At 42.0% G+C, this 26,280-nt stretch overlaps 1 protein-coding gene across 23 annotated transcripts in view; it reads right to left on the reverse strand.

The window, feature by feature from the left end:
- The window catches only part of SYTL2 (synaptotagmin like 2), a 69,037-nt gene that overhangs the window by 23,342 nt on the left and 19,415 nt on the right, over positions 1-26,280 (reverse strand). For 8 of the 23 annotated variants that reach the window (XM_044919714.1, XM_044919718.1, XM_044919712.1 and 5 more), the window contains exons 4-8: positions 15,442-15,510; positions 14,190-14,329; positions 11,441-12,241; positions 7,077-7,145; positions 327-428 (exon numbers count right to left, since the gene is read on the reverse strand). In XM_044919714.1, the coding sequence (XP_044775649.1) occupies positions 327-428; positions 7,077-7,145; positions 11,441-12,241; positions 14,190-14,329; positions 15,442-15,510 (1,181 nt within the window). Of the gene's footprint in view, positions 1-326; positions 429-3,266; positions 7,146-11,440; positions 12,242-14,189; positions 14,330-15,428; positions 15,511-26,280 lie in introns of all 23 variants that reach the window. The other 15 variants (XM_044919720.1, XM_044919713.1, XM_044919711.1 and 12 more) reach the window with 4 other exon arrangements.

Raw genomic sequence — 26,280 nt, forward strand, 5'->3', positions numbered from 1 at the left:
TTAGCTATTCTTACTAGAACCTCCAGTTACCCCAATCTTTTAAAAATCACTGGACTTGAATAAGCATTCGAACTGGGATTCTTCAATTCAAGGAAACCTAGTGTTTTAGTAACCAAAACTCATGCACGATTTTAAAAGTTCCAGTCAATTTAAGATGAGCTTCTTCTGGTCACTTTGGAAAGGTTATTGTCATCTGTTAACCCCCGCTTTAGGGGCTTCAGTGCACAACAGCACGCAGTGAGGCCCCAGAAAAGCACATGAGCATTTTTAAGCTTAGACGGGCGGGGCAGGGGGGGCATGAACAGTGAGGCAACCTTTATTCTCACTTGGTGAATCTGATGAAATGTCTTCTAGACTTTTGGAAGGCATTTTCCTAGCAGCACTCCTTTCCAAAGTTTTCAAGACAGGACTGGGTTCTTCTTCTGAACCTGTTACGAGACACAATTGATGAACACTGCACAATACAAAAAAGATCCAAAAATCCTAACTCTTAACCAATGGACATTGGTATCATAGGTTGAGAGGTGGCATTATGTCAGAAGCCTCTATACTTTTATTTACTCCATGAAGCACTTCTCAGAAAAAAGTAAAAATTCTCCACTCTTCGTATGTCCTTTAAAAACCATTTTCCTGGTCAAGAAACATTTGCAAGCATAAATCATAAAGGAACAAGATAACCACATAAATAGAAAAGTAATCTTTTAGTCGTCTACATCTCTATTTTAGGCACATGATTTGTTCTGTGCCATACTTTGAATCTTTCCACTTCACTTCTAGCTTTTGAAGACAACCACAAAGTGGTTTTAGGAGCATAAAAACAATTAGCTGAAAACCATAGAAGGCAGGATTCAGATGTTTAACATCTGTGTATAATCAGGTACACAGATGGGCGAATTCTCCAGATCAATGGACTGTAGGCTTTTGGGGATTCATGAGCTAGTAAAATTTCCAATAAAATGTTGGGAAATGACATGAGGTAGTCAACTTTTTATTTTATTAAGTCATTTTGAAGTGTGTGTGTGGGGGGGGGCTCTATCATGTACTAATAACTTTACTTATTTTTTTAAAAAGGCATGTTAGGAAAAAAAAGGTCGTGTTAGGACCAAAAGAAGAAAAAGGGCATAACCTCAAAATAAGAACAGTCCTTTAAATTAAATACATCTAACGGTACAAAAAAAATATCTCTAGACGGTTCTTAACTCTTTTATTTGGACAGTGAAAACTCCATCATGGACGGATTAGCTCTGGTCTGAATATGGTCATTCACCACTGTTGTTTTATTAGTGCCTAGAACAGTGACTGGCAATAGGCACTTCAAAAATGTTTGCTAGGGGCACCTGGCTGGCTCAGCTGGTACAGAACATGACTCTTGATCTCAGGGTCATGAGTTTAAGCCCCACATTGGGCATGGAGCCTACTTAAAAAAAAAAAAGTTTGCTAAATCAATGAATGATTCCATTAATGAGTCAATGAATTTGGGAACCACTTCTCTACACAATACTTTCCTGAAATGCATCCCAGTTCTCCCCAGTGTTAATAGGCCTTCTAGAGCAAATGGATTCTAAGATGAATTACATTCGGGATACTCTGTTCAAATTTAAAGTTTTCTTACTACAAATCTTCTTGGAGACTTTAATATGCTAAAAATGTGCATAAATTCCCAGCATTTCCGAAAGTATTTGACCATGGAGACTTTTTTTTTTTTAATTTTTAAGGACTATACTGAGGTATTGGTTGATTAGGAGCTCAGCCACAAGTCAAACATGTTAGGTTGCTCACCAAAATTGTGGTGCCATTGTAGGCAGGTTCCTCCCCTCTCCAGCCCACCCACACCCGCTTGTTTAAAAATAAAAATTTAGGTTAGGGTATATAAAACTACAACTGTACCATTTTATACCTCGTGTTGTCTTCTAACTTTTAAATATCTTCTCTGGGCTCTGCTTGGGTGGTTATTTAACACTGATGATTTCATTTTTAGATAGGTTTTTTGCTGTTCAATCAGTTATGCTGATACACCATAAACAAAGCTATGTACCTTAGGGGCAACAGTCTCCAGAGTGAGTACAAATTTACAAGCTCTCCTATGGGTCAGTCTACCCTCCTCACTCACAGGGTAGTTTAGTAAAAGTCTCCTTCAGCAAGTTGAACATGCTGACATATACTCCTGCATATGTCTGGTTTCAGAGACTGGTATTCCACTTTCCTTTTCTTACCAGCAACCTTTGTAGCAGGGGCTTCAACTTGATTAATAGGATTTAAAGGTGGTTCGTTTGCTCCGTTTTCAAGAAGAGGCCCTACTGTTACTTGCAAAGGAGACCAAACCTCACGAGTCATCCACCCAGGAAAGCTTATTCATTCTCATCAATACTGAGGGGAGCTAGAAAATGACAAATTTTCTAAACTGCTAGGAGGGCGACCGACACCAGCTGTCGTGCAACTGTGGTTAAAATGTTCCAGCCAGAGAGCATCCTTTATCATTTCATCGCTATAATCAGGTAATTGTGCATTCCTATTTGCTTCTGGGTTTCTCTGCTAAAATGCCCATGTTGATCACCATAGCAAACTGAGACAAGGCCTGTAGTTTCCAGCCTGGCCGAAACCAGTACCCCCAAGCCCACTTAGATGAATGTGGCAATCAATTAAGATCTTCATTCCCACTTAGCCAAGGCAGGAGCCAAAGAAATGCAACAGGCCAGGCAAGGCCCTCAGGTGGAATCAGGTGAAGTCATCTGACCAAAGTCATACTCTAGAGAAGGGGGAGATTCTGCAGATAATTGAAAACAAGAGGAAAAGAGTGCCAACAAAACACCACAGCACAAGGTATCTGAGGGAAAGAAAGTTCCAGCCTTGCCCTCTGTTCCTGGTATTTAGCCACTACTGTGGTACGATATTCATCCTAAAAGGGAAATTTGTGCCCATTTGTGTGTGGCATTTTCTTGCCACAAATCTTACTAGAGACTTCTGTGTGGATTGCCAATTTAAGAAAGAAATTATTTCCAGGAGGAAAACTAGCTTGAATGTTTCAGAAGTACTTTCTAAACCCAAAAAGTTCTTTAAAAAATACTTTTAAAACCTAAAAATTCTATTGTTAATGAGAATAAAGTCAGATTCTGAAACACTGCCTCGTGGGTAGAACTGTGATAAGAATTTACCACCATTTCCATGTGTCATATTAATCCCAGTTTTAAAAGCCCTATCATCCTTTACATCAGCATTCCCTAAATCAACTCATTAAACCAACAGGTTAAAAAATTCAGAATGCTCACTGGAGGTTTTTCTCCAGCTTTCTGCATTGGAACTCTTGTCGCCACCTGAAAAATCAGAGTCAGAGAAATCTTTTTCTTCTTTTTTCTCTATTCTCTTACATGGTGATGCCAGAATCAATTCGATGTTACTTGTTTCTGTAGCATTTTCTGTGTTTGTCAGGAGAGGAATGGGTTGCCTATTTCTGGACATACTAATTGCTTTAGGAGCCTCTTCCAAGCCAGGCTCCTGAGAAGCCCCTTCTTGAACCCCTGCAACCTCACTTTCACTATCCCTGTCTTCTGCAGGGTTTATAGTTTCAGTGATCCCTATTTTATGTTCCACATAGAACTGCAGGGTTCCAGGGATCTCAAGCCCACTTTCAGAACCACAAAGATCTACTGATAAATCAGTCACAGCTTTGTCACCTCCCAACACTTCATCACACTGGTTGACTTGCGATTTGAAAACATTACTCATAAGCTTCATTTCAGAGGCCTCTGAGGCTGTCCAGTCAAAATGGGGTACTGTCCTCAAGAAACTGGCCTGCTTTGACTGGGAAGGCTCCTTCTCAGGCTTTTCTTCCTTCACTGACACCTGGAGCTGGTAAGAAGGAGCTTCAGGTGCTTCTCTAAAAAGTTTCTCAAAACTAATATCAAAAGTACTCTCAGTGATTAATGGAGTCTCAGACTTTTTTACTGTTTCTTTGATTTCCTCAGATTGGAATTCAGAAGCAGCCTCCCTGGACACCTCAGCCCTACCTGTTAACTTTGATGGAGAAAGAGTCCCTGGATCACTTTCATATTTTGAGGAGGGGGTTTCAATTACTTCCTTCAGTAGTTTTTCTAAGCCAACACTGAATTCTAGGAACTCTGATTTAGGTTGAGTAACTGTTTCCCTCACAATTTCTGCCATTTCCTGAGGTAACTCTTTGCCACACTGACTAACAGTGGAACCACATGAGCGACAGGTTTGTTCTGATGGAGGTATTCGGGCAGCTAAATAAGATCCAACGTTATGAGTTTTACCAGGGACTACTTTGAAGGAATAGAAATCACTTCTGTCTGGCACTGTAATGTCCATTGCAGCCCATGGTGTAGAATTTTGGGGGCTACCTGCTGCCCGTACTCCTTCAGGAAATTCTGCTTGTACTTCTCCAGGAACTACTTCCCTCCCAACTGGATAACAAGCTTCTCTCAGTAGCTTTTGTAATATAGCATTTACATCATTCGAGGCAGTTTTAGGAGGAAGAATGACTTTTTCTACAGTCTCTGAAATTTCCCTTCGCAAAGGTAATGCCTTATCCTGGGGAGCAAGATGAGCATCCCTGGAAGAAGGCATCTCTTGGGGAGAGTTGGCCACATCCCCAAAAGAATCTTTTCTGTAAAGATGGGAAGGTTGACCCGATGGGTGAGAACCTTCTGCGGCCACCTGACGTAAGTCCTCCATGCTTAGTTGGCACTCACCACTTTCAGTTTTCTGGGGGAGAGCTGTATTTACCAAAGTTTCGTTCCCCTTTGGAAAAGGAGCTATTATCTCTTTCTGATAGGCTGATGTGCTGCGACTCCATTCTATCCCTTTTTCATAAACTCTACCCTCTTCAGGTTCAGAGTTGATCCTCGTGGTAACAGGTTCCAACACAATTGGCAAGGGACAGGGTGAAGTTACAGGTGCTTCCTTTAGGAGTTTGTCTAGACTAGCAGTCAAAGTGTTCGGCTTAACCTTTGGAGGAGCTACTGTTTTGTCTACATGCTCATTAATGGTCTCCTTATGTCCTTTGTCATCTTCTTCAGTCTCAGCAAAATCTGTATCTTGAGGCCATCTCTTATTTCCAGAAATATCTGGTTCAGACATTTGTTTTCCATGAACTTTTCCACCCGAAGGAGGCATGGCTAGTGATGAAGCTTCTGAAAGTAGCTTCTGTAAGCTGTCATTAAAAGTGTCTTTGTAGTCTTTAGACAAAACACTTGTTTTAACTATGGATTCTTGAATCTCTTGGTCTGAGTAATCCTTTTCTTCCTCGAACACTGGCGTAACAAACCATTTCGTATTCTTTTCCACATTTTCCTTTGATGACTCATTTCCTGGCAAATGATGAGTAGACTTTCTGGATGGTCCCAATGGAAACGTGGTTCCATCTGATAACACCTGGCGTGTGCACTTTGAATTTAATTTCTCTATTTTCTCTCTTACCAGAATTTTTTTTTTACCTGGAAGCATCCCTATTTCATGGGTATCCTTTCCTGATGATTTAATGTCACTGAATTCTTTGTGTTTCTGGCTATTAAAAGGCACCAAATATTTTTGGCTTATCGTGTTAGTATTCTTCTCAACATTTTCTTGACTGTTTGGATTGGCTCCTAAGTCCCAAAACTTTCTCAAATTCTCAAATTGAGAATGATTATAGACCTGTTCTGTATTGGATTCATCCATTCTTGCTTTTAGGGACTTAACTTTAAAGTTGGGATTTGATTCACTGATTAGAGATTTGTCTTTCTCCAAAGGAGTATGTGTTCCACTCCCAATATTTGAAGGATGTTGCCCAGCTGGTAAAGTAATATCCCTTTCATAATGCCAACTCTCTGCCACTGGCAATCTTTTTATAGGCTCATTTATCTTATTCTGAAAGGGAGACACTTCACCTGATTGGTCAACTGAAGGATAATTTTTGGATGGACCGGATATCTGGGGCCTGGTCTCTTTAGGTTTATTCGAGGAATAAAAACTGGAGAGATGGGCTGTGTGGCCATTCTCATCTAGGACCACTTGTTTGCTAGTGACTTGATTATATTCACACTGGCCTGTAGATAAACTGTCCATGGACTTCACAGGCTGATATGCTTTAGTCGAAGGTTGCCCTTGACTGCATGACAATGTGGGTTCTTTATGAGTTAACTTAGCAGCAGCTTTCTCACCTTCCCAGAAAGATATTCTCTCACTTACTCTTTTGTATTTCTCTCTTTGCACTTGGTTCTTGGGAACCTCACCAGCTTCTTTTAACTGGACCTCAGGCTTCTCCCAAGATTTGTTTTTGGTAGCCCCATGTAGTGACTCAATATTCTCTGGTTCTAAAGAAACTTTCAGGATGTGTGGATCTCCTCCTTTGCTCTCTCTCTCTGCCTTCATGTTCTCTTTCAAACTTGTTTTTTTGACAAGTATTATAGAGTCAAAATTCACTTCTGAGTTTCCTCTATTTTTTTCATAAACATGAAGCTTAGGCTCTTCTTCATCTAAGCTGCCAACATCCTTAATGTTGCATGGAACTTGGTCTTCTGCATCAGGTCCTTTGAGAGCACTGTAGGAATTGTTACTAATTGGGGTAAGTACTCGATTTCCTTCTCCTCTGTTTTTTGAAACTTGGCTAGAGTCCATAGTTTTACTCCCTTGATTTGGGCCATAGATTTCACATGGTTGAAATATGGCTGGACCTTCCTTGCCTTGTTGGGACAAATTAATGGATTTGGGTTTGATATTCACATTATTATTTTGGCAAGTCCTAGAAGGCAGTGTATTTACCTTTCCCTGGAACGTTGAATCAGATTCCATAGTCATCAATTTAACTTTGGTGGGTAACAGAGCCTTTGAGCCATTTTCTTTTAGAATGGTGTCATCTCTCACCAAGGCAGTAGCAATCGGTGATTCTGTTTCTTCTTTCAGCTGTATTCCTTGGGGATGTTGGAGAGATGACTTATTGTCTTCTGAATGAGAACTTCGATTAAACCAGTCTAGGACTTTAGATATGGAATCGTCAGTTGTCTTCCTTATCTCAGTGGCAAATGGACCAGAGTGTGAGGACGTCCTAGCTTTTAGGGCCTTGAGAAGAGGGGGCTTACCTTGCTGACGGTCTCTAGAACTGTGATCTGGCACCTGAGATGGCTCAGGCTCAACACAAGACAGTCCATCTGCAACACAGAAATGCTTTTCTAAATAAGGAAAGAGAATGCTTAAAGAATTATTATTCAATCACTCACATTATCTTTTAAAGAGGCACTTTGTATTTATATTTTCCACACCACTAGCTGTTTCTATCAGCATTTTTCAGGATATTAATTAATTAATTATATCCTAATTAAGATATTCTACCAGAGTTGCTCTGATAGTAAAGAAAGGTAAATGTAGACGCCTGAGGTATGTGGTATAGACCCAGTTGAGAAATTCTTTTGACGTCTCTGATTTATTCTGAAAATTCATATGGGGGTGCCTGGTTGGCTTGGTCAGTAGAGCATGCAAGTCTTGATCTCAGGGTCATGAGTTCATACCCCACATAGGGTGTAAGCTTAATTAAAAAAAACTCATGTGGATTTTGTATTCTGATCCATGTTACACTTTTTAAAAAGATTTTATTTGAGAGAGAGAACGCACACGCATGTGCGCAATAATGGGAAGAGGGGCAGAGGGAAAGGGAGAGAGAATTCCAGGCAGACTCCCCACTGAGCATGGAGCCCAACATGGGACTGGATCTCATGAGCCTGAAATTATGACCTCAGTCAGCAGAAACCAAGAGTTGGATACTTAACCGACTGAGGCACCCAGGTGCCTGTGATCCATGTTACTTTTAAATATTACTTTTCTTCTACTCTCAAATCTATGCATAAAACTTGACACCATAGGAAGATGTGCCATGTTGATTTTATGACTCCACCCATCCACTGGCATACTCCTAAACACTAGAGGTGACTTATACCGAGTTTGAGGAGCAAAGACCAAGGAGAATTTCAGGAGTTGGGAAAAAAACTTTCTGGAGCTCCCTCCAGAATATCAGAATGGTACAATGAGGATATTTGTATTCCTGGGCCTTCCTCTTGATAGATTAAACCAGAATCTTGGAAGAGGGGCCCAGGAATCTTTACTAACAGCTATCCCAGAGATTCTTCTGCATACTGGAGTTTGAGGACCATGATCTCAAGAGGCTCCTCTGTTACCCGTTTCCCTTCTACAGTTTGTGAGTTTCTAAGTAGTTTCTGTGAGCCAAATAAATGAAACAAGACTGATGCAGAATGTGATCTTCACCCGTTCCCTGATGTTGGCTGACCAATGGCTAAGATGCTAGAAAAGGTTATTTAAGCTCTAAGCTATCAAGAAAGCAGAGAGAATCCTTTCTGAGCCTTAATCAAAGGGCACATGGGACACTTAGATAAGGGAGTTAGGCACCCATCCCTTTAGTTAACACCCAGGTGTTTCAGCATTCCTCCCTCTTCCTTACAAATGCTAAGCCATGCAATGCATGTTGCTGAAAATTATGTCAGCTGAACTTTTATGAAGTCAGCTACATTTCAAATGCACTAGAGGACATATCAGTTAATAAAATTCTATCTTTAATTTTAATCATCAACTCTGGCTAAGTGTGAAAACAACAAAGTGTTATACAATAATGGGCACGTGGCAGATCTTGGTTTCCTTAACTACACATTGTACTACTGAATGTATGTCAATAATTGTGAAGTTCTTTTGAGATATCTTAAAGAATTCTGTGTCCATTTGTTTAACAGAAGACAATGATGAAAAAATGCTTATACTATTAGTAAAAAAAGAATTCTGGCAGTATAAACATAATTTAAGATTATATTCATGCTTGAAAATTATTGAAAGGCTCTACAATTAAATGTCAGCAATACTGTAGTTAGTGCTGGATGATGACATCACAGATGGTATTTGTTTTATTCTGTGTGCATTTCTTCTTTTCAAATGTTTTACAACAAAAGTGTATTTCCTTCGGGGCCCCTGGGTGGCCCAGTCATTGGGCGTCTGCCTTTGGCTCGGGTCATGATCCTGGGGTCCTGGGATCAAGCCCCACATCGGGCTCCCTGCTCTGTGGGAAGCCTGCTTCTCCCTCTCCCACTCCCCCTGCTTGTGTTCCCTCTCTCGCTGTGTATCTCTCTGCCAAATAAATAAATAAAATCTTTTTTAAAAAAGTGTATTACTTTTAAAATAAGAACAGTTATTTTAAAGATTTCATGCCAGGCAGTGTTCCATCTTCTCTGTATTTTGCAGTGTAGTAATGAATGTGATATTGACTGTCCTGAAGGTCAGAGCTAAAGTCAAACCCTTATAATTCACATACTTTGCATTTACCATTTTTGGGGGCCTGGTTTTCTTTCTATGTTTCATTATTTACTTGTATATATTTTTGTGGTAAGCAGGGCATTAACAAGTAAGCAGAACTTTGTATATAAGCTCTAAAGCTAGGAGGCCTGTCAATCAAAATAGGTGTAGCTGGGGATGCCTGCTTGGCTCAGTCAGTTGAGCGTCTACCTTGGGCTCTTGTCATGATCCCTGGGGTCCTGGGATCAAGCCCCTTGTTGGGCTCCCTGCTCAGCAGGGAGTCTGCTTTTCCCTCTGCCCCTGCCCAGGCTCTCTCTCTAAGAGAAAAAAAAAATCTAAAAAAAAAAAAAAAAATATATATATATATATATATAGCTGATGATGTCTTCCTCCCAAATTTCATGGTCAGCTGGGACTTAAAAATCAGAAAGCACAGGGTTGCCTGGGTGGCTCAGATGGTTAAATTCCCACTCTTGATTTTTGCTCAGGTCATGATCTCAGGGTCATGGGATTGAGCCCCGTGTTGGGTTCAGCACTCAGTGGGAAGTCTGCTTGAGATTCTCTCTCTCTCTCCCTCTGCCCCCCAACTCATGTGCTTGCTCTCCCTCTCTAAAATAAATAAATCTTTAAAAATAAAAATCAGAAAGCACAAATAAGTAGTTAGTTTATAAAATTGTAAAGATAGTCTTTAGTCTGTGGGAAAGCAGGTACAGTTTGAAAAACAGGAAAGGTTTACCAAATTTTTTCTGTGGATGATAGTAAAGGAGAGTAAAGGAAAATATTATTAAAGAATTTTTTCATCTTTTGAATAAACATTTAAATAAGCACCATCCAATTATTTGGCCATGTTTATCAAACTTTAGGAATTTTCTTTAATATGAGGGGTTTTTTCATTGAAGAAGCACCTGCTAATTTTTAATTTTAAAAAAATATTCCTGTTCAAATGATTAAAATGTCTGGGGCACAGGGGGATAATTGGAAGTGCTTTGCTCTTTAAGTGGATTGATCTGAACAAGTGTAAAACTGTAGGGCTGAGCAAAAGTGACCCAGGGTTAACTTAATATTGACTAATAAGGAAGGAGGAGACCAAGTGCATCAGACGTGTGACTGCTGCCATTGTAAATTTTCCTGACTATAAAGAAATTACCATAGGGCTGGAGGAAGACTTAGAGAAGATGGGAGAGAATACACAGCATGATTTTTTCCATTGTTCCTGTTTTTTTAAAACATAAGAATTATGAAATAATCGTATGGGTATGGGAAAACAGTGTCTCATCCCTTGAGAGGTATAAGATCTCCAAGACAGGGCTAGTTAGCTAGGTAGCAGGGAAAAGCAGTATTCTCTTTGCCTCTCAGCTCACAGCAGCTGAAGGAGAAAGTTCCATCAGCACTTTTAACATCTAAGAACAAATGGCTAAGAAAATGAAGGTTGGGGGCATCTGGCTGGCTCAGTCAGTTAAGCATCTGACTTTGGCTCAGGTCCTGATTTCAGGGTCCTGGGATCAAGCCCCGCATTGGACTCTCTGCTCAGCAGGGAGTCTGCTCGTCCCTTTCCCTCTGCCCCTCGCCCTACTCGTGCTCTGTCTCTCTCTCAAATTAAAAAAAAAAAAAATGAAGGTTCTTCTGAGATTAAAAAAATCTGGGGGGCCTGGCCAGCCAGCCAGTGGAGTGTGCAGCTCTGGATCTCGGGGTCGTGAATCCCAGCCTCACGTTGGGTGTAGAGATTACTTAAAAATAAAATCTTTTAAAAAAAATCAAAGTTTGATTAAATAGTAATTGATAAATATGCATTAGGTGAATAATATATTCTGTACAAAGGTATTAGCATATATTTAATTCTTACTCTATATACACACTTTGATTTAATTCAAAACACTGCAATTTGTTTGGTTAAATATTTGATAGTTAAATTTTTTAGAGAAAAGCATAATGGACCAGAAACTATCCTGGTTTTAGTTTTAGTTATCCCTTTAGTTATTGATGATTGAGGAAAATCTCCAAACCCATTAAGAGGCAGCATAATCATTCCCCAGTGGCACCTGCCTGAATTGTAGCTGGAGTGTCTAGGAGCCAAATGGGGCTTCTATAGGACTGGCCTGGCCATTCCAAGCCCATTGGTTTGGTTTTTATAGTCTGGTAGTGACAACTCTCTTACCAGCAGGGCTTTTGGACAATTCTGATTCAAGCCTTGATAATTCTGATGGTTTAGCTTTGTGTTCATTGGTGGTGGATGAATTTTCAACAGACTCTGGTCTTGGAGTTAAAACTTCTAAGGGAGAATGGTGCCCATTCATTGGAAAAGAACCAGAAGTCATTGGCTGCTGTGTTCCATTTTTTGATGCACTTGGGCTTGAGGCTGACTGATGTAAAGGCAAAGGCTTCCTGTATTGGGAAGGCTTAGGGTCATTCCAAAACTCATCGACGTCCACATTATCTTCTGTTCCATTCCTTAACCCGTCAGATTCTAAAACACTAAATTCTCCTACTTCCCAGCCACGGCTTAGCCCAGGACTCTGCGGGAGCTCATCCTTCACTGCAGAGAATCTCACATGCTTCAATGACTCCAGGGAGTTTGAGGAGTCATCTTCTAAAGAATGCTCCTTCTCAGAAATTCTCTCATGGATGGTGAGGCCAGGGGACACAATTTTGCTTTTGGGTTCCAAGTTCTGATGAAAACGAACTGTTTCTGAGTCTGTGCTGCTGGAACTGGAGTTGCGTTTCAGGATCCCCCTGGGAGCCCGCCTCGTGCTCAGGGAGTCTGTCCTTTGTCGAGGAAAAGACTGGTTATCTTCTTGCTTTAACTCATGTGATTTGGGGAGAATTTTCCTGGCTTTGGGGATTGGAGCTTTGACCGGAGATCCATTCTCGGAGCCTGGAAATGTCTGCTTTGGTTTCTCTAAATTTTGGCTTGAAGTATCTGGGATAGATGAGTTTTCTTTTGACTCTGACAATTCACCTGTAAATTAAAACACATTAGGTGACATGTCAAATGGAGAATAGCTCTAATACTTAAAACACCTCACATAAACTTAATCTACATGTAGCAAAAGCAGTAAAATATTAAAGAAAATAAAGTATTATCGTAAGTGTAGACCTAATTAAAAAGCACTTAAAAATTCAGGCATGAACTTCATTGACCTGTACATTTAAGATTCCTGTGCCTTATATACATACTTTGTGGTATTTTTATACTCAATAAAATAGTTTTTAGAAAAGATTTCTAGGGCGCCTGGGTGGCTCAGTTGGTTAAGCGACTGCCTTCGGCTCAGGTCATGATCCTGGAGTCCCAGGATCGAGTCCCGCATCGGGCTCCCTGCTCGGCAGGGAGTCTGCTTCTCCCTCTGCCCCTCCCCCCTCTCATGTGCTCTCTCTCATTCTCTCTCTCCGCAATAAATAAATAAAAACTTTAAAAAAAAAAAAAAAGATTTCTAAAATTCCTTAAGGAGGCTAAGGAAAAACACAGAAGCCACTTTAAAAATTTACGTATGGAAACCAGAAAAAGGAACTCAATTTTCTTTTCTTTTTTTTTAAGATTTTATTTATTTTTTGAGAAAGAGAGAGAAAGAAAGGGCACGAGCAAGAGGAGGGGCTCGATCCCAGGACCCCCGGGATCATGACCTGAGCTGAGGCCGATGCTTAACCAACTGAGCCACCCAGGCACTCCAAGGAACTCAAATTTCTAAAAAAAATCTTAATTTTTTAAAAAGAAAATCTCTAAAACAAAAATTAATTTTTTCAGGGACTCCTGGGTGGCAATAGTTGGTTAAGTGTCCGACTCTTGGTTTCAGCTCTGGTCATGATCTCCGAGTGGTGAGATCAATCCCCAGGTTGGGCTCTGCGCTCTTCATGGAGTCTGCTTTAGACTCTGTCTCCCTTTCCCTCTGCCCCTGCCCTCCTACTCTCTTTCTCTCTCTCAAATAAATCTTTAAAATAAAAACAAAAATTACTTTTTTTCAGAAAGTTAAAAAAACAGGTAGCATGTTCCATTGCCTTTTTTCTGTAAGATATTTTACATAATATAATGTGTATCCAATAGAGAGGGGGAAATATGCTAATATTAAAACAGGATAACTGAAACCCCAACTCCACTGTTCAATGTTAATTTTCTATCCCTCATCCAATCTTTAATGCGTGTGGAATCTTCTTTTTTTTTTAAGATTTTTTATTTATTTGACAGAGAGATATAAGAGCACAAGCAGAGGGAATGGCAGAGGGAGAGGGAGAAGCAGACTTCCTGCTGAGCAGGGAGCCCGATGCAGGACTCGATCCCAGGACCCTGGGATCATGACCTGAGCCGAAGGCAGACGCTTAACCATCTGAGCCACCCAGGCACCCGCGTGTGGAATCTTCTTACAGTTGCATTTGAAGAGACTGAATTGTCTAGTATTTCTTCTTAATGGCACAGAAGAATGGTAAAATTCCATAAGAGGCAGACTTAAATCAATTAAGCCACCAAACCTGATCAAATGCCTCCTCAGGGACCAGGCTGATAATTACAGATTAGAGGATCACAACTTTGTCAAGTGGCTTTTTTTTCTCTTGAGGTAAACTCTTTTAATTTCACACAAACCGTGTCTGCATGTGGCAGACATCCAATAAGCGCCATTACATGAATGATTGAATGCCTCTGGTCAAAAAATTCCCTAGTTCACTGAGAGGGAACCTAAGGCCCAGAGGTCAAACGACGAGTGTCAGCTCCAAGACTGGAATGCATGAACTTCCAGTTTCTAAAATGTCTGCTTCCTTCCCTCAGGCAGGAAACCAATGGGCATAGCACAATAAGAAAATTATCAGGACTTTTCACTTTCTCTTGAAAGTTATTTTAGTTAAAGGAACTCTGAGAATTTCTCTCAGCCCACAGATAACAAAGATAAAAATATCTAGTCCATAAAAATAATGTTTACCTTCTTTTGAAGTCTGAGAGAAACCAGCCTTTCCATTTTGTGACGGCTCACTTTTGGTTTGTTGAGATAAGTGATCTTCTGGCAACTTGGAGCTATTAAATGGATTTTTCCTTTGCTGGGGAAAAATATTGTTTATTAAACTCATTTTAAATGCCACAGCAGCAACTCAGTGTTAGCAAATGCCTATTATCTCCAGTATTGATAGTTTTATCCAGTAAACTCTATCTGGCCTGTTTGGAAAATTGCTGTCCTGGTTAATGTGGCCGGCACAGAGTTACCATATATGCCAGAGAAAAATTAAACTGTATAAAATACACTCAATCCAGAGTCCTATAACGTTAAACCAGAACCAGGCATTTGAATCTAAACCTCACATTTTACAAAAGTGAGAAAATTTGGACCTGGTCAAGGTTAGGGTAAACCTGAGACTAATCAGGGGCAGATTCCCCCCATGCTCTTTCTACCATATGAGACTCTTGCTGTACTAGATTAAAGCTGAACTAAATATAATTGTAAATGATCTTTCTTATAAAGAATTAAAAGATACTTACCAAGGTATTTGAAGTGCTTCATTATCACTATTATGATCATCAATTCCAATGACACAAAGGGGATCAGTAAATAAAATTTTTTACTAATATAAAACTGAGTATCAATGTTTACTGCCTAGAGTTTCATAAACTGGCAATCCCCTTCCACAAGCAGACCTCTAACAGAGATTCAGGAAGCTAAGAACAGAAATATGGACTGATACGGGACTAACAAGTCACATTCCAAATGCTTAAAAAGCGGCAGTCCCCAATAGCATGAGATTTTTTATTCTCTAGGGCAAAAAATCAGTCTTCAGCAATGCAGAAACATGGTATTCATCAACTTTTCCACCACAAGAGTGACTTCTTACATTAAACAGTAAAAATCAGGGCGCCTGGGTGGCTCAGTTGGTTAAGCGACTGCCTTCGGCTCAGGTCATGATCCTGGAGTCCCGGGATCGAGTCCCGCACCGGGCTCCCTGCTCGGCAGGGAGTCTGCTTCTCCCTCTGACCCTCCTCCCTCTCATGCTCTCTGTCTCTCATTCTCTCTGTCTCAAATAAATAAATAAAATCTTTAAAAAAAAAACAGTAAAAATCATCTGTATTTGTTGCAAAAAAAAAAAATCCTCTTCACTTCATGGTGCTTTGCTAAAATGAGAAAAACGGCATTCTTGCCAAAAATGATATTTGGAGTCTGATCTCAATCTACCTTAGCCGCAGACACAGCTGACTTCCTTGTGTTTTCCTGGGATGTATCCATCACAGTGGAGGCTTGATTTACCAAGACAGAACTGCAAAAGAAACAATAATTCAGAGAATAAGCCCTCCCCCTGCATCTGAAGCTGAAAGCTATTAAGGAAGGACAGCAGAGGACGTTTGTAAAACTGAACTGCCAGGAAGGGAGAGGGTGTTGGGGCCTAGAGATGATTAAGCAGTGAAGCAAAGGCAGGGGCAGAGCAGAAAGGAGAAAGACAGGGATGAGGCAGGCAAAACCATCCAGCAGAAGCCGTCAGTTTTTATCATGGTACCAAGCACAGGAGAGGCTCACAATGTAAATGTATAGAAATGAACTCATCTCCAAGTCAGAAGCTAACATCAGATGCAGATGACAGGGAGCAACTCATCTCAAGGCAGGGTCGGAGGTGGGGTGTGTGTGGGGGGTGGCGCAGCGGTGGACGTCATTGCTGAAATAAAGCCCGAGTTTCAGGGAGGGCTCGATTTCACAGAACAGCATGCTTACACTAACTCAGGCAGGAAATAACCAAAGAAACGATTCAGGTGAGACCAGTGACTTGACAGCAGATCTAAGGGATGCTGTGCAGGGATGCTGGTGCATCCAGGCAACTTGCTGAGGACTCTCAACCCCACTCTCCAGGCTGGCCAGCGAGGTCTTGTTCAAATACCAGAGGGATAAGGCCAAGCACAGCAGCCAGAAGAGGATGAGAGAAGAGAAGCCTGGAGCTGGCTCAGAAGAAGGAAGAAGATTCTCTACCCAAGGGACTAGGCAGCCTCAGGACGAGAGCAAGGTGGGAGTAAATGGAGAAAAGTGAGTTGAGCGGGGCTCCCTCCTGAACAACCAGTCCCATGGATACTGAGGAAGAAGGGACAAAGAGAGTCAGAGTGGCTCTCGAGGGGAAGGAAAACCACCTGCTCAGACTTCCCGCTCCAGGGGCCTTGCCTCAGGCATGACAGGTGAAATCACTATTGGCTGAAACCATTGTACACACTTAGACTCCACCTGTTCTCTTAGTGACATCACAGAGTCAACAACTTGGAAAATACCTTGGAAGGCACAAGCTTTCTACCATGCAGCAAAGGAACTGGACCTTGGGGAAGGAGAGAAACCTGCCCCAAGGCCACAGAGCCTGGCCCAAGAATATGGTGGCTGCAATCGTGAGCAACAAGTCCCTGCGGCTTCCTTTCCTTTCCTTCCTTCTGCACATCAATTGTTCTTTTTGCACAGACTTAGTCCCGGGAAGAGGCTGAACTTCTGAGGAAGCCGTTCTTCTTTTCATTACCCTCCACATTGTTCCAGAAAGGAATTACAGCAGATGAGGCAGATGTATATAAAATACATCTTTATCAGGTGGATGTGACAAAGAGGGGGGAAAGGATGGGGCGGGGAAGGGCAGGGAAGGGCAGGGAACAAGAATGGGAATTTATAATGGAGCCAGAATTAAGGCTAATAGAAAAACACATTATAGGAGGTGATTCTTACAACAGATGGGCACACACTTCTATCAAGTTGTCTAGCAGCCACTGTGAAAAAAGGACCTGGTCACTAAGAGAACTCACACTGTCCATACAATAAAAACAGCCAAGAGCCCAGGACTAGAAAGCTATTTCTCTTGACTGCCATTTTAAGGAACCACGGAGTGACATGAGGAACCTTATAGCACATGCCAGCCTGTTTTTTAGAATGTTTTATATCATCTCCTTATAAATAAAGCAGTTACATGATCAGAGGACCTGAACCCAGTGTTGCTGGTTGGGGCTGTCCATGGAACACCCATTTTCTCCTGCCACCTTCCTCCTTTCCCCTCCCACTCACCAACAACGAAGGATAAGCAGGGATGCGACACTTTGCCCTCTCTGCTCCTTGGAAACCTAGCTCCCGTGCCTCCCGGGCCCCAGCTCTGAGTATGTATATTTCACATCATAAAACCAGACATGAAACCAGTCTCTCTCTTACTAAACTTTATCCAGCAATGTTCCTCATGTCTACTATGCAACCTCATTCTGCGTACATATCTTATCTCTCATAGTAAACGGGAGATCCCCCAGGAGTACCATCTTGACCATCTTCATAACCCCCTGCGATACCATGTAGAGCAGCTGGTACAAAACTACAACTGGTGAACAACTGAAAAGATGAAGGCCACTGAGCCAGGGCCAGGGAAGGCAGCAGCAGATAGGTAACCATGATTTTTCCTTTATTTTTTTTCATGTTACTTGCCAAACAACAAGGAGGCACATTATTTAGGTGTGTTTTTTTTTTTTTTAAGCCTTTGTTTCTATTAGCTCAGAAAGCAAAGAGAGGAAGGAACAACACATTCAGAGCACATGGTCAGTCACTAAAATACAGAAACACACAGTATTCACTGGGTTACCGTGTGGTTGGGAGAGGGGAAAATGAGATGGGGTTGGGACACATGGTTAGCTACTTGGTTAGTCTGCTTAGAAAAAATGAAAACAAGAATCTTAGGCCTCAGAGTCTGTCTGTGAAAATACAGTGACTTCTTAGATTAAGCTCTGTCTCTACTCCTTCTGAGGAGCACAGCAATGTTTTGCGTGCCTGCCTATTCATTGGGAAACATCATTACTGCAACCATCATATCTCCAACTGGTTTTTGCAACATCCCTATGAGGTATGTACCCTTCTCCCCATTTTACTTATGAGAAAACCGAGGCTTGGGGAGGCTAAGGAACCTGCTCAATGTCACAAAATGAGTTAATGAAGAGCTGGGGATTTGAGCCAGGTGTCTGACCCTGACCCCAAAGACAATCACAGTCACGGCTAGGCTATCCTGCCTCTGACTTCTCACATTAATAAAGCAGTGGTTCATAGCAAGAGGGCTGAGGTCCAGGTGATTCTTCCTTCCCAGGGATTCTCACATTCATCATTTCCTTTCCACCTGCACTGTCACCTCCTGAATTTCTGTGGACTCAATTAGCTTCACATCCGACCTCCTGATTCTCAAATTCCACTCCTCTCATCCACTCAGCATTCCGCCACTAAGCTGGGATGGTCTCACACACAACTTTGACCATGTCGCTCTTCTGCTCGTTTCTTTTCCCTGGATCCCCAGGGCCTGTGGAATGAAGTCTGAACTTGTCAGGAAGGAACTGGAGATCCTCCACCATCTACCCAATATACTTCTCCACTCTTCCTTCCTGGTGACCCTTCATGCCACACGAAGTTGCCTGTCTACTCATTATCCCCAAAACTCCCTCAACTGGTTGCTATCTGCACTCCGCCTATCCCCCAGCCCTGCCTTCGCATGTTTGCTGTGCTCTCCGCCCAAATCCTTGCTGTCATCTCCAAGCCCCAGCCAAATCTCACCGCCCTATGATGCTGCTCCTCTATCACCCCAGCTGGAAGTGGGTCTCCTTGTCTCCAATCTTACAGCACATTTCCTTGGTACTTTGGAGTAGGAATTTGCTCTCGGCCTGGCACTATTTGTTATCATGTGATCAGACATCCACATACGGATGCATAATTTTTCCTACGAGAGTATAGTCTCTTTATAGCTAGATACCTTGTCTTTGTTTCTTGAAATCCCTCTCGGAGGCAGTAGACTGTGTCCTGCATATAAAAGATACCCAATACATTCCATAAGATGAGCTTTTTAAACTGTAGCAAGCCAAATTCCCCACCCTGTGCTTGTAATTATTCCCTCAGGCACCTTTCAAAAACTACCTGCAAGACCAGAAGGAACACTTAGACAAAATGGGTTTACTTTGTTAAAAGAATTATTAAAATATTAACTTGTGATATTGGCATTAGGGTTCAAAGTATCTGCATTTTAACACAAGTCTCTGAAGACTTCACTCTAAAGAATAATCATGTTAGGTACTGTTCCAGGGACACTGGGGAAAGAGGTGGGGCTTCCCATCACACCACGCAGGCAGCTGGACACTCCATCTGCTTCTGCGTCCAGCCCTAAAGTGCTCCAAAGCACATGAAAGCAACTTTTAAAAGCTTTTGAACCTTAACTGGCCTTTCTCTCTAAAAAAGTGAAAAATAACAGCCAACATCTTATGCCTTCTTTTGAGGCATTTTGCAGCTTAAATACTAACAGTGTTGAATCAGAAGCAAATTGGGCAAGTGATTTTTTTCACATGTCGTTGTTGTTGTTGGCCTCTCCCTTTGGACGGTGAGATCCATGGAAGCGAATGCTGTATCACATCCCCGGCGTCCAGCACCATGCTCTCCTATGTTACACTCTGTGACGCTCCAATACATGAATAAACAAAAGAAATGGCTCAGGAATAAAGTGAGGGAAGTAAATTAGAAAATATGCTAGGCCAGGACTTTCAAGTCGGTATTTTCTTAAAACATTACTTCTCTGGGGGCACCACACTGCAGCTACAGAATTTCTCTCACACGCATATTCTCAGCCAAGTGTAAGACACTCTGATGTCATAGTGCAGCTATTTCCACCATAAGTGATCTGGGTAAATCCAAGATCCTATTGGGTTAAGAAAGATTGTTTTAAAGAGCTCCACAGAAGTGGTTCTGTGGGGCAGGCCTCTAAGAAATGAAACAGTCACATCACTGGAGAGGCAACATATCCAAGGACAAAAGATCAAATGTGCTGTCCATAGATTGGCTCATCTCTACCTTGACTTTGGGAGCAAGCCAAGTGCCTCACATTGCTCTTATTATTGAGGGGATGGAGGTAAATAGCTAATCCTTCTGTGAGATAGAGATGGGTGGGGGGAGGGAGAGAGAAAAAGAGATTGAGATTGAGAGAGAGATAAACAAAAGCCTTCCAGGGAAAAGAACATTAGTAGAAAAAATAATACTATTTCAGAACTAAAGACATGGTTTGAATTGCTTGGTTCCCATTCAGCAGAAGGTAAGAGGGAGATCCGCAGCAGTATTGCTGAAGCACAGGCAGCGAAGCTTCAAAACTAGCATTTTTATTCATTAGGACAATTTAGAACAAAACAGTGTTTTAATTCCAGCAAAGACAAAGTGAGGTGAGGACACCCAGCTTCCCTTGTAAGAAAACTCATTGCTTTCTCCCACATCACAGGGAAGTGCTGATGCCATGGAAGGAAAAACCATAGGGAAGGCTTTACCTTGTTCTCCCTGAACTCATTTTGGAGATATTCATTCTCTAGGGATGTTTTTGATTTAATGGACATCACAAACCTCTGGAGCAGCCAAGCTCTCTCCTGCCTCCATGCCTTCCAGTTCTCTATCCTGAATGTCCCTATCTTGCAGTTGTCCAAATGTGAGAATACTCCTCCCATTCTCTTCCATCTTTGTAATCACCGGAGCTCACGGTGATACCGCTGAACTGAGAGATTCTCAGTAACGCACAGCAATGAAGTCTGAAGGCTGTCAGTCCTGTTCCTGTAATTTAACTTTTCCCCTTCTCCTCTTTCTACTCACTTCCTGAGTTGCAAACCACTTCAATCATTCATTTATTCATTAGTTTGTTCGTTAACCTTCATTCACTGTTATTATTTCACAATTATCTCATCAACTATTTTCATTCAGTTGGTCAGACTCTCACTCTCCATCTATTCTCCATTCATTCCACGAGACACTTGTTGGGCACTGTTGTAGGTGTTAGGAATACTGCAGTGAACCAAACAAAATATAGCAATAAACAAAAAGCTCTTTTCCTCATGGATCTGGGGGGAAAGCACAATACATACACACAATAAATATATAACACGATGTCAGGTAGTGAGAAGTGTGCTGAAGGACAGTAAGAGAGGGTGCTGGTATGCATGCATGCATGCATGCATTCATTCATTCATTCATTTCCATAGGTACTTATTCCTGAGTACCTACCATGTGTTAGATGCTTGGGACATGGTGGTGAAGTCCATGTCCCTGAGAAAGAAATGCAGGGCCTGGGAATCTGGATTTTTAGAAGTCCCTTGGGCAGTTCTGACTTACAGGTCCCAGTTGAGAACTTCTCATCAAGTGGACCCACATATCCTTTATAAATTATCAGATATCTGTGTCCTACCAACCCTTCAACCCTTTCTTCTACTTTCATCTCTAAAACTCCACCATATGTTTTCTCTTTTCTCCATTCCCTTCATTATGTTCTTCCCATCTCACCTAAACTTCTGTTAACAATGTTCTAATTGAACTGTCTAACCCCATCTTCCGCAAAGTTACCAGAATGATCACTCCAAAAAGTAAACTTGATCAAAAAGTCATTTAATGGCTTCTTGTGACTTAAGGAAAAAGTCCAGACTTTTAGCCAACACTCAAGGCTCTTGACAATCTGGGCCCAGCCTCTTCCTCCAGCCTGACTGCCCACCACTCACACAGCATACCCACCAGACTAGACCCCTTCCACGTCTCAGACCTGCCAGACCCCCATGTCATCCCCTCTGCCTGTATTGTCCTCTCCCCATGTCTACCTGCCATAATCCTTCTCATCTTTCAAGAACTGCCCTACATATAACTATCTCTAGAAGCTTCCCTGACAATCCCTCCCATTGACCCTGGACACGGTCAGTGCTGCTACCTCTGTGCTCCCACAGCTTTTTAATTATACTTATCATATCACATCACAATTTATGATTATACATGTCAGCCCCTTTTGCAAACAGTAAGTTCCCTAAGAACAGGAACCCTATGTTGTTCATCTCTAAATTCCTAGCTACCGTATTGTATACAATAAACAATAATTACCTACTGACTGAATAAATGGCTGAATGATGAATGAATTAGTAACCCTACGGAATGATTTATTCTATTGGGTGCTAGCAAGACATTAGATCAGTGTTTCCAATCAACTGCAAACAAGGACATTTAAGCACTTTATTTCCAGTAAGTAGCCTGAGTTGCCCAGTCAACCTATGGGTTAATTGTTCTGTTCTACCCATTCATACCTATTTCTCTTTCTTATTTTTCTCCACATTCCACTCTTGCAACTGCCTTTCTTCTGGCCTTTCTGAACTCTTCTGCCTGTGGCCCAGGCTGGCTCACAGCATGCCCTGCTAATTTTGCTCCAGCAAAAGTAGTCACTGACCTTTGACTGATGACATCTATCACTAGGGCTGGTCTGTAGAGTCAGAGTATAACAACCACATCCTTGGTGTGATACCAGGGCACTGAGGTGCCCACTGCCCCTAGCATAGTCCTCTCTGCACCTAACACCTTGCTTCCCTTGGTTGAAGGCTCTGACCTTTTTGTATTCGAAAGGTAATTCTTTAATCTTCAGAAACCATCAGGAACTGGAAGTCCTCCCAGCAGAAAGTCTGCACAGTGTGGGAGACAGGCATGTGACAGATCTCTGATTCCTTTCATTGAAATGCCCTCATCCATATTACACACCAGATATTAAGAACTACTTGGGCTATGTGTTAGGATGCCACAAAAACGCTCAGACTCATGTTCAGTGGGGTGACCATTGAGAAAAGACAAGAAGCTCCACATTTCCATCCATACAGGCTTAAGTTATTAAAAAGTCAAGTATTTCTTAAAGTGGAATGCATGTTGGATCCCCTTAAAGGAGAAAGGAGAGGCTACCAGGCAACTGAGGGATATGGGAGGGGGAAGGGCATGGGAAGAGGAACCAGAAGGAGGAAAGAATTGGGAAGCTTGGAACACACTTGAGAAACTATCTCTTTTTAGAGTACTGGCCCCGTGTGACATCACAGAGCTAAAACAATATAAGCTACCACAGGGACCAGTCCTCAGAGAGGCAGTCTTCAGGGAAGAAGTTAGAGAGAGAGAGAGAGACAGAAACTACAAGGCCAGTCCACTTTCAGGTTCCTTCAGACCAAAGAAGCACCAACAGTGGGGACATCCAAGGCCCTGTCAATAGAGAGGCTACTAGACCTCTCAGTGTTGCCCAGGGCACCTAACCTTGTTTCACAGAAAACGTGTTCTCAAGTAACAAAGAAAGGTCTTCTCATCCCAGAGCAAGTCCACCTCTATAATCAAGACATGGCATACCTCCTTTATGGGCAGGGTCCTGACCCCAATGGGAAAAGCTTCTCACATCTTTATTGTGTACTCCCCACCTTGGCTCAGCCATGCCCTATGGATTATTATGGAAAGGACATGATGTGCTACAAGGTGTGGTTCATGGACCAGCACCAGTCTGAGAATTGCTTGTTACTGGTTCACAGTGAGCTAAATACAGAAATTGAAAGTATGCATTTAGAATCATTTATAGCAATTTGCTGAGACATCCCAGCACATGATCAAGGGTTCATATTTTGCATGCCTTTGTTGTTTTCTATATTTCATCTTTGTTATATTTTATAAAAGGTACCAATCTGTGATGACTAGAAATACACACTGTTTAGGAAACCAAAACATTAGTCTTTTACCACAGTTTGTGTCAATACTGCCCAGTTAAAATTCAGCAACCAGCACTGGAACTGTGAGCATTTGGAGTTTTCCCTTTGCTACTCTAAAGAAAACCTCACTCTCTGCTCCTTTGTTTGTCAAACCTCTCTTTGCTTCCTCACATGACAGGTGCAAACAAAGATGAGTTGTTGTTTTTGTTTTTTTTTTTTAAGATTTTATTTATTTGTCAAAGAGGGAGAGTGCACAAGCTGGGGGAGTGGCAGGCAGAGGGAGAAGCAGGCTCCCCTCTGAGCAAGGAGCCCAATGTGGGACTCGATCGCAGGACCCTGGGATCATGACCTGAGCCAAAGGCAGATGCTTAACCAACTGAGCCACCCAGGCATCCCAACAAAGATGAGTTGTGAAAGAACACAGGTACAGGATGGTGGTTGAGTTCATGCCGGGCACCCATAGCATTTCAGTTCTTCCCAGGCAGGACCAAACAGAATTGTGTCCATAGAAAAAAGGAATCTTGCCACAGAGCCTATCAGAAAAACTCCTTCATATACTCCACATATGAGTGAAACCATATGATAATTTTCTTTCTCCGATTGACTTATTTCACCTAGCATAATACTCTCCAGTTCCAGTGCAGAAGATCACAAAGGGAGGGGAGGAAAAACTGAATGCAAAGTCATCAGAGAGGGAGAAAAACCATGAGAGACTCTTAACTATGGGGAACAAACTGGGGGTTGCTGAAGGGGAGGTCGGTGGGGGGATGGGGTAACTGGGTGATAGGCATTAAAGAGGGCACGTGATATAATGAGCACTGGGTGTTATACGCAACTGATGAATTATTGAACACTACATCTGAAACTAATGATGTACTATATATTGGCTAATTGAATTTAAATTAAAAGAAAAAGTTTTTCAGAAATTGCAATATCTAGTCACTGTTGCCTCACAACACTCCCGGACACCTGACTCCTGCCTAAGAAAATATTGACAGGTACTGAGTCATTCTATTGAAGTTCAATTCCTCTAAAAGCACAGGCCCCAAAATACACTTAACACACCCAGTTCCCAAAGGTTAAAGTATAAGTGAGAAACACCGCAAGAACCTGATACTGAGTCAAGTAGTAGTTTCTGACATGGGAAGGAGGATGTATACATCAGCCCCTTCCACAGTTCTGGATGAGTACCACCCAGGTCACGTAATGAGCAAAGCAGACTAGATGCATCTAACATTTTTATTCTTGCCTTCTCGACTGTACCTCATCTATGTTATAATAACATAATTATAAAGCCACTGGAAATTGCCAATTTTCTTTCTTCCTGTGAAATGCTAAATGGTTCCCACATCTCATTTCATTTAATCTCATAATATCCTGGTGGGGCAGCTCTACTCTGATTTATAGATGAGACCAGAAAGACTCATCTGAGGTCACACAACAAATGAAGGAAATAATGGAGACATGAATTGTTGAAGCTGTATTAGCAACCTCAAATTGAGGAAGAGGGGAGATACACCCACCAGCCTGCCTGAGGTCATGAAGAAAATGAGCTGGGCTAGCAGGGCAGTGGTGCCTTTGTCCCCCAAACCCTTTGAAATGAAATGAGTTCTTGGGAGAAAGACAAGAAGTCTGACCCAGACAACACTGTGCAGTGAGCTAAGATGGCTTCTGACACCCCAAATCTCCTTTCCCCTTCTGTGGGACTTGTACCCACCTCCCCTAGTCAGGCAGTGTTCTGGTGTCCCTGTCCCCTATCAAACTGGCTCTTAGGAGCTGCTGTCAGCTCCTTGGTGGTGATTCTAAATGACTGTGTTCTCACTCCTGGAGTTTCTAATACTTCAGGTCTCATCTTTCCCTATGGAAGGATATCTTTTATCCCATTAGGGGGTGTGCTGGTGAATGGGAAGTCACCCAGGGGAGGTGGTAGGGGTAGGCTCTCACCCTCTTTGAGAGCCCATACTTCCATTCACTGAATGCCTACTATGTGCTATGGACCATGTTAAGAATTCTACATTTACTTGCTAATTAAATTCTCAATAATCCTGCTGGCAAATCCTTATCATCCCATTTTACAGTTGAGGAAGCAAAGACCCAAGAAGTTAAGTCACTTCTAGTGCAAGGTCACAAAATCAATTAGTGGCTACTTACTTTTCTAGCCAACATGGCCTCTACAGACAGAACATTACAAATCATCCCAGAGGGGAAACAATCCAGGCTACCACCCATGGAAAACAAAGTGAGTCCTCTCCAACAGGGAAATAGACAATGGGTACCTTAATAGAATCAGTATTCCACTATCCATGTGATATAACTTCAGTCATATTTGGCTCTGAAATGCCTATGGATGCCTATATGGACCCTCTCCCTCACCTGTAAACTATGTTGGAAACATCCCTGATTCCCAGGTGCCTCAGACTTGACACCTGGCTTGGTGACTGTATCATCAGCAAATTTGTTGACTTCAGCCCTATTCTCCAATAGGAGAATTGTCTTCAATTGAACTGAACTGTCTTCACTGAAGAGCTACAGATAAAATGCAACTGCCTTCC

This window comes from Neomonachus schauinslandi, chromosome 11, assembly GCF_002201575.2.
Source record: "Neomonachus schauinslandi chromosome 11, ASM220157v2, whole genome shotgun sequence".
Classification (NCBI taxonomy): Eukaryota; Metazoa; Chordata; class Mammalia; order Carnivora; family Phocidae; genus Neomonachus; species Neomonachus schauinslandi.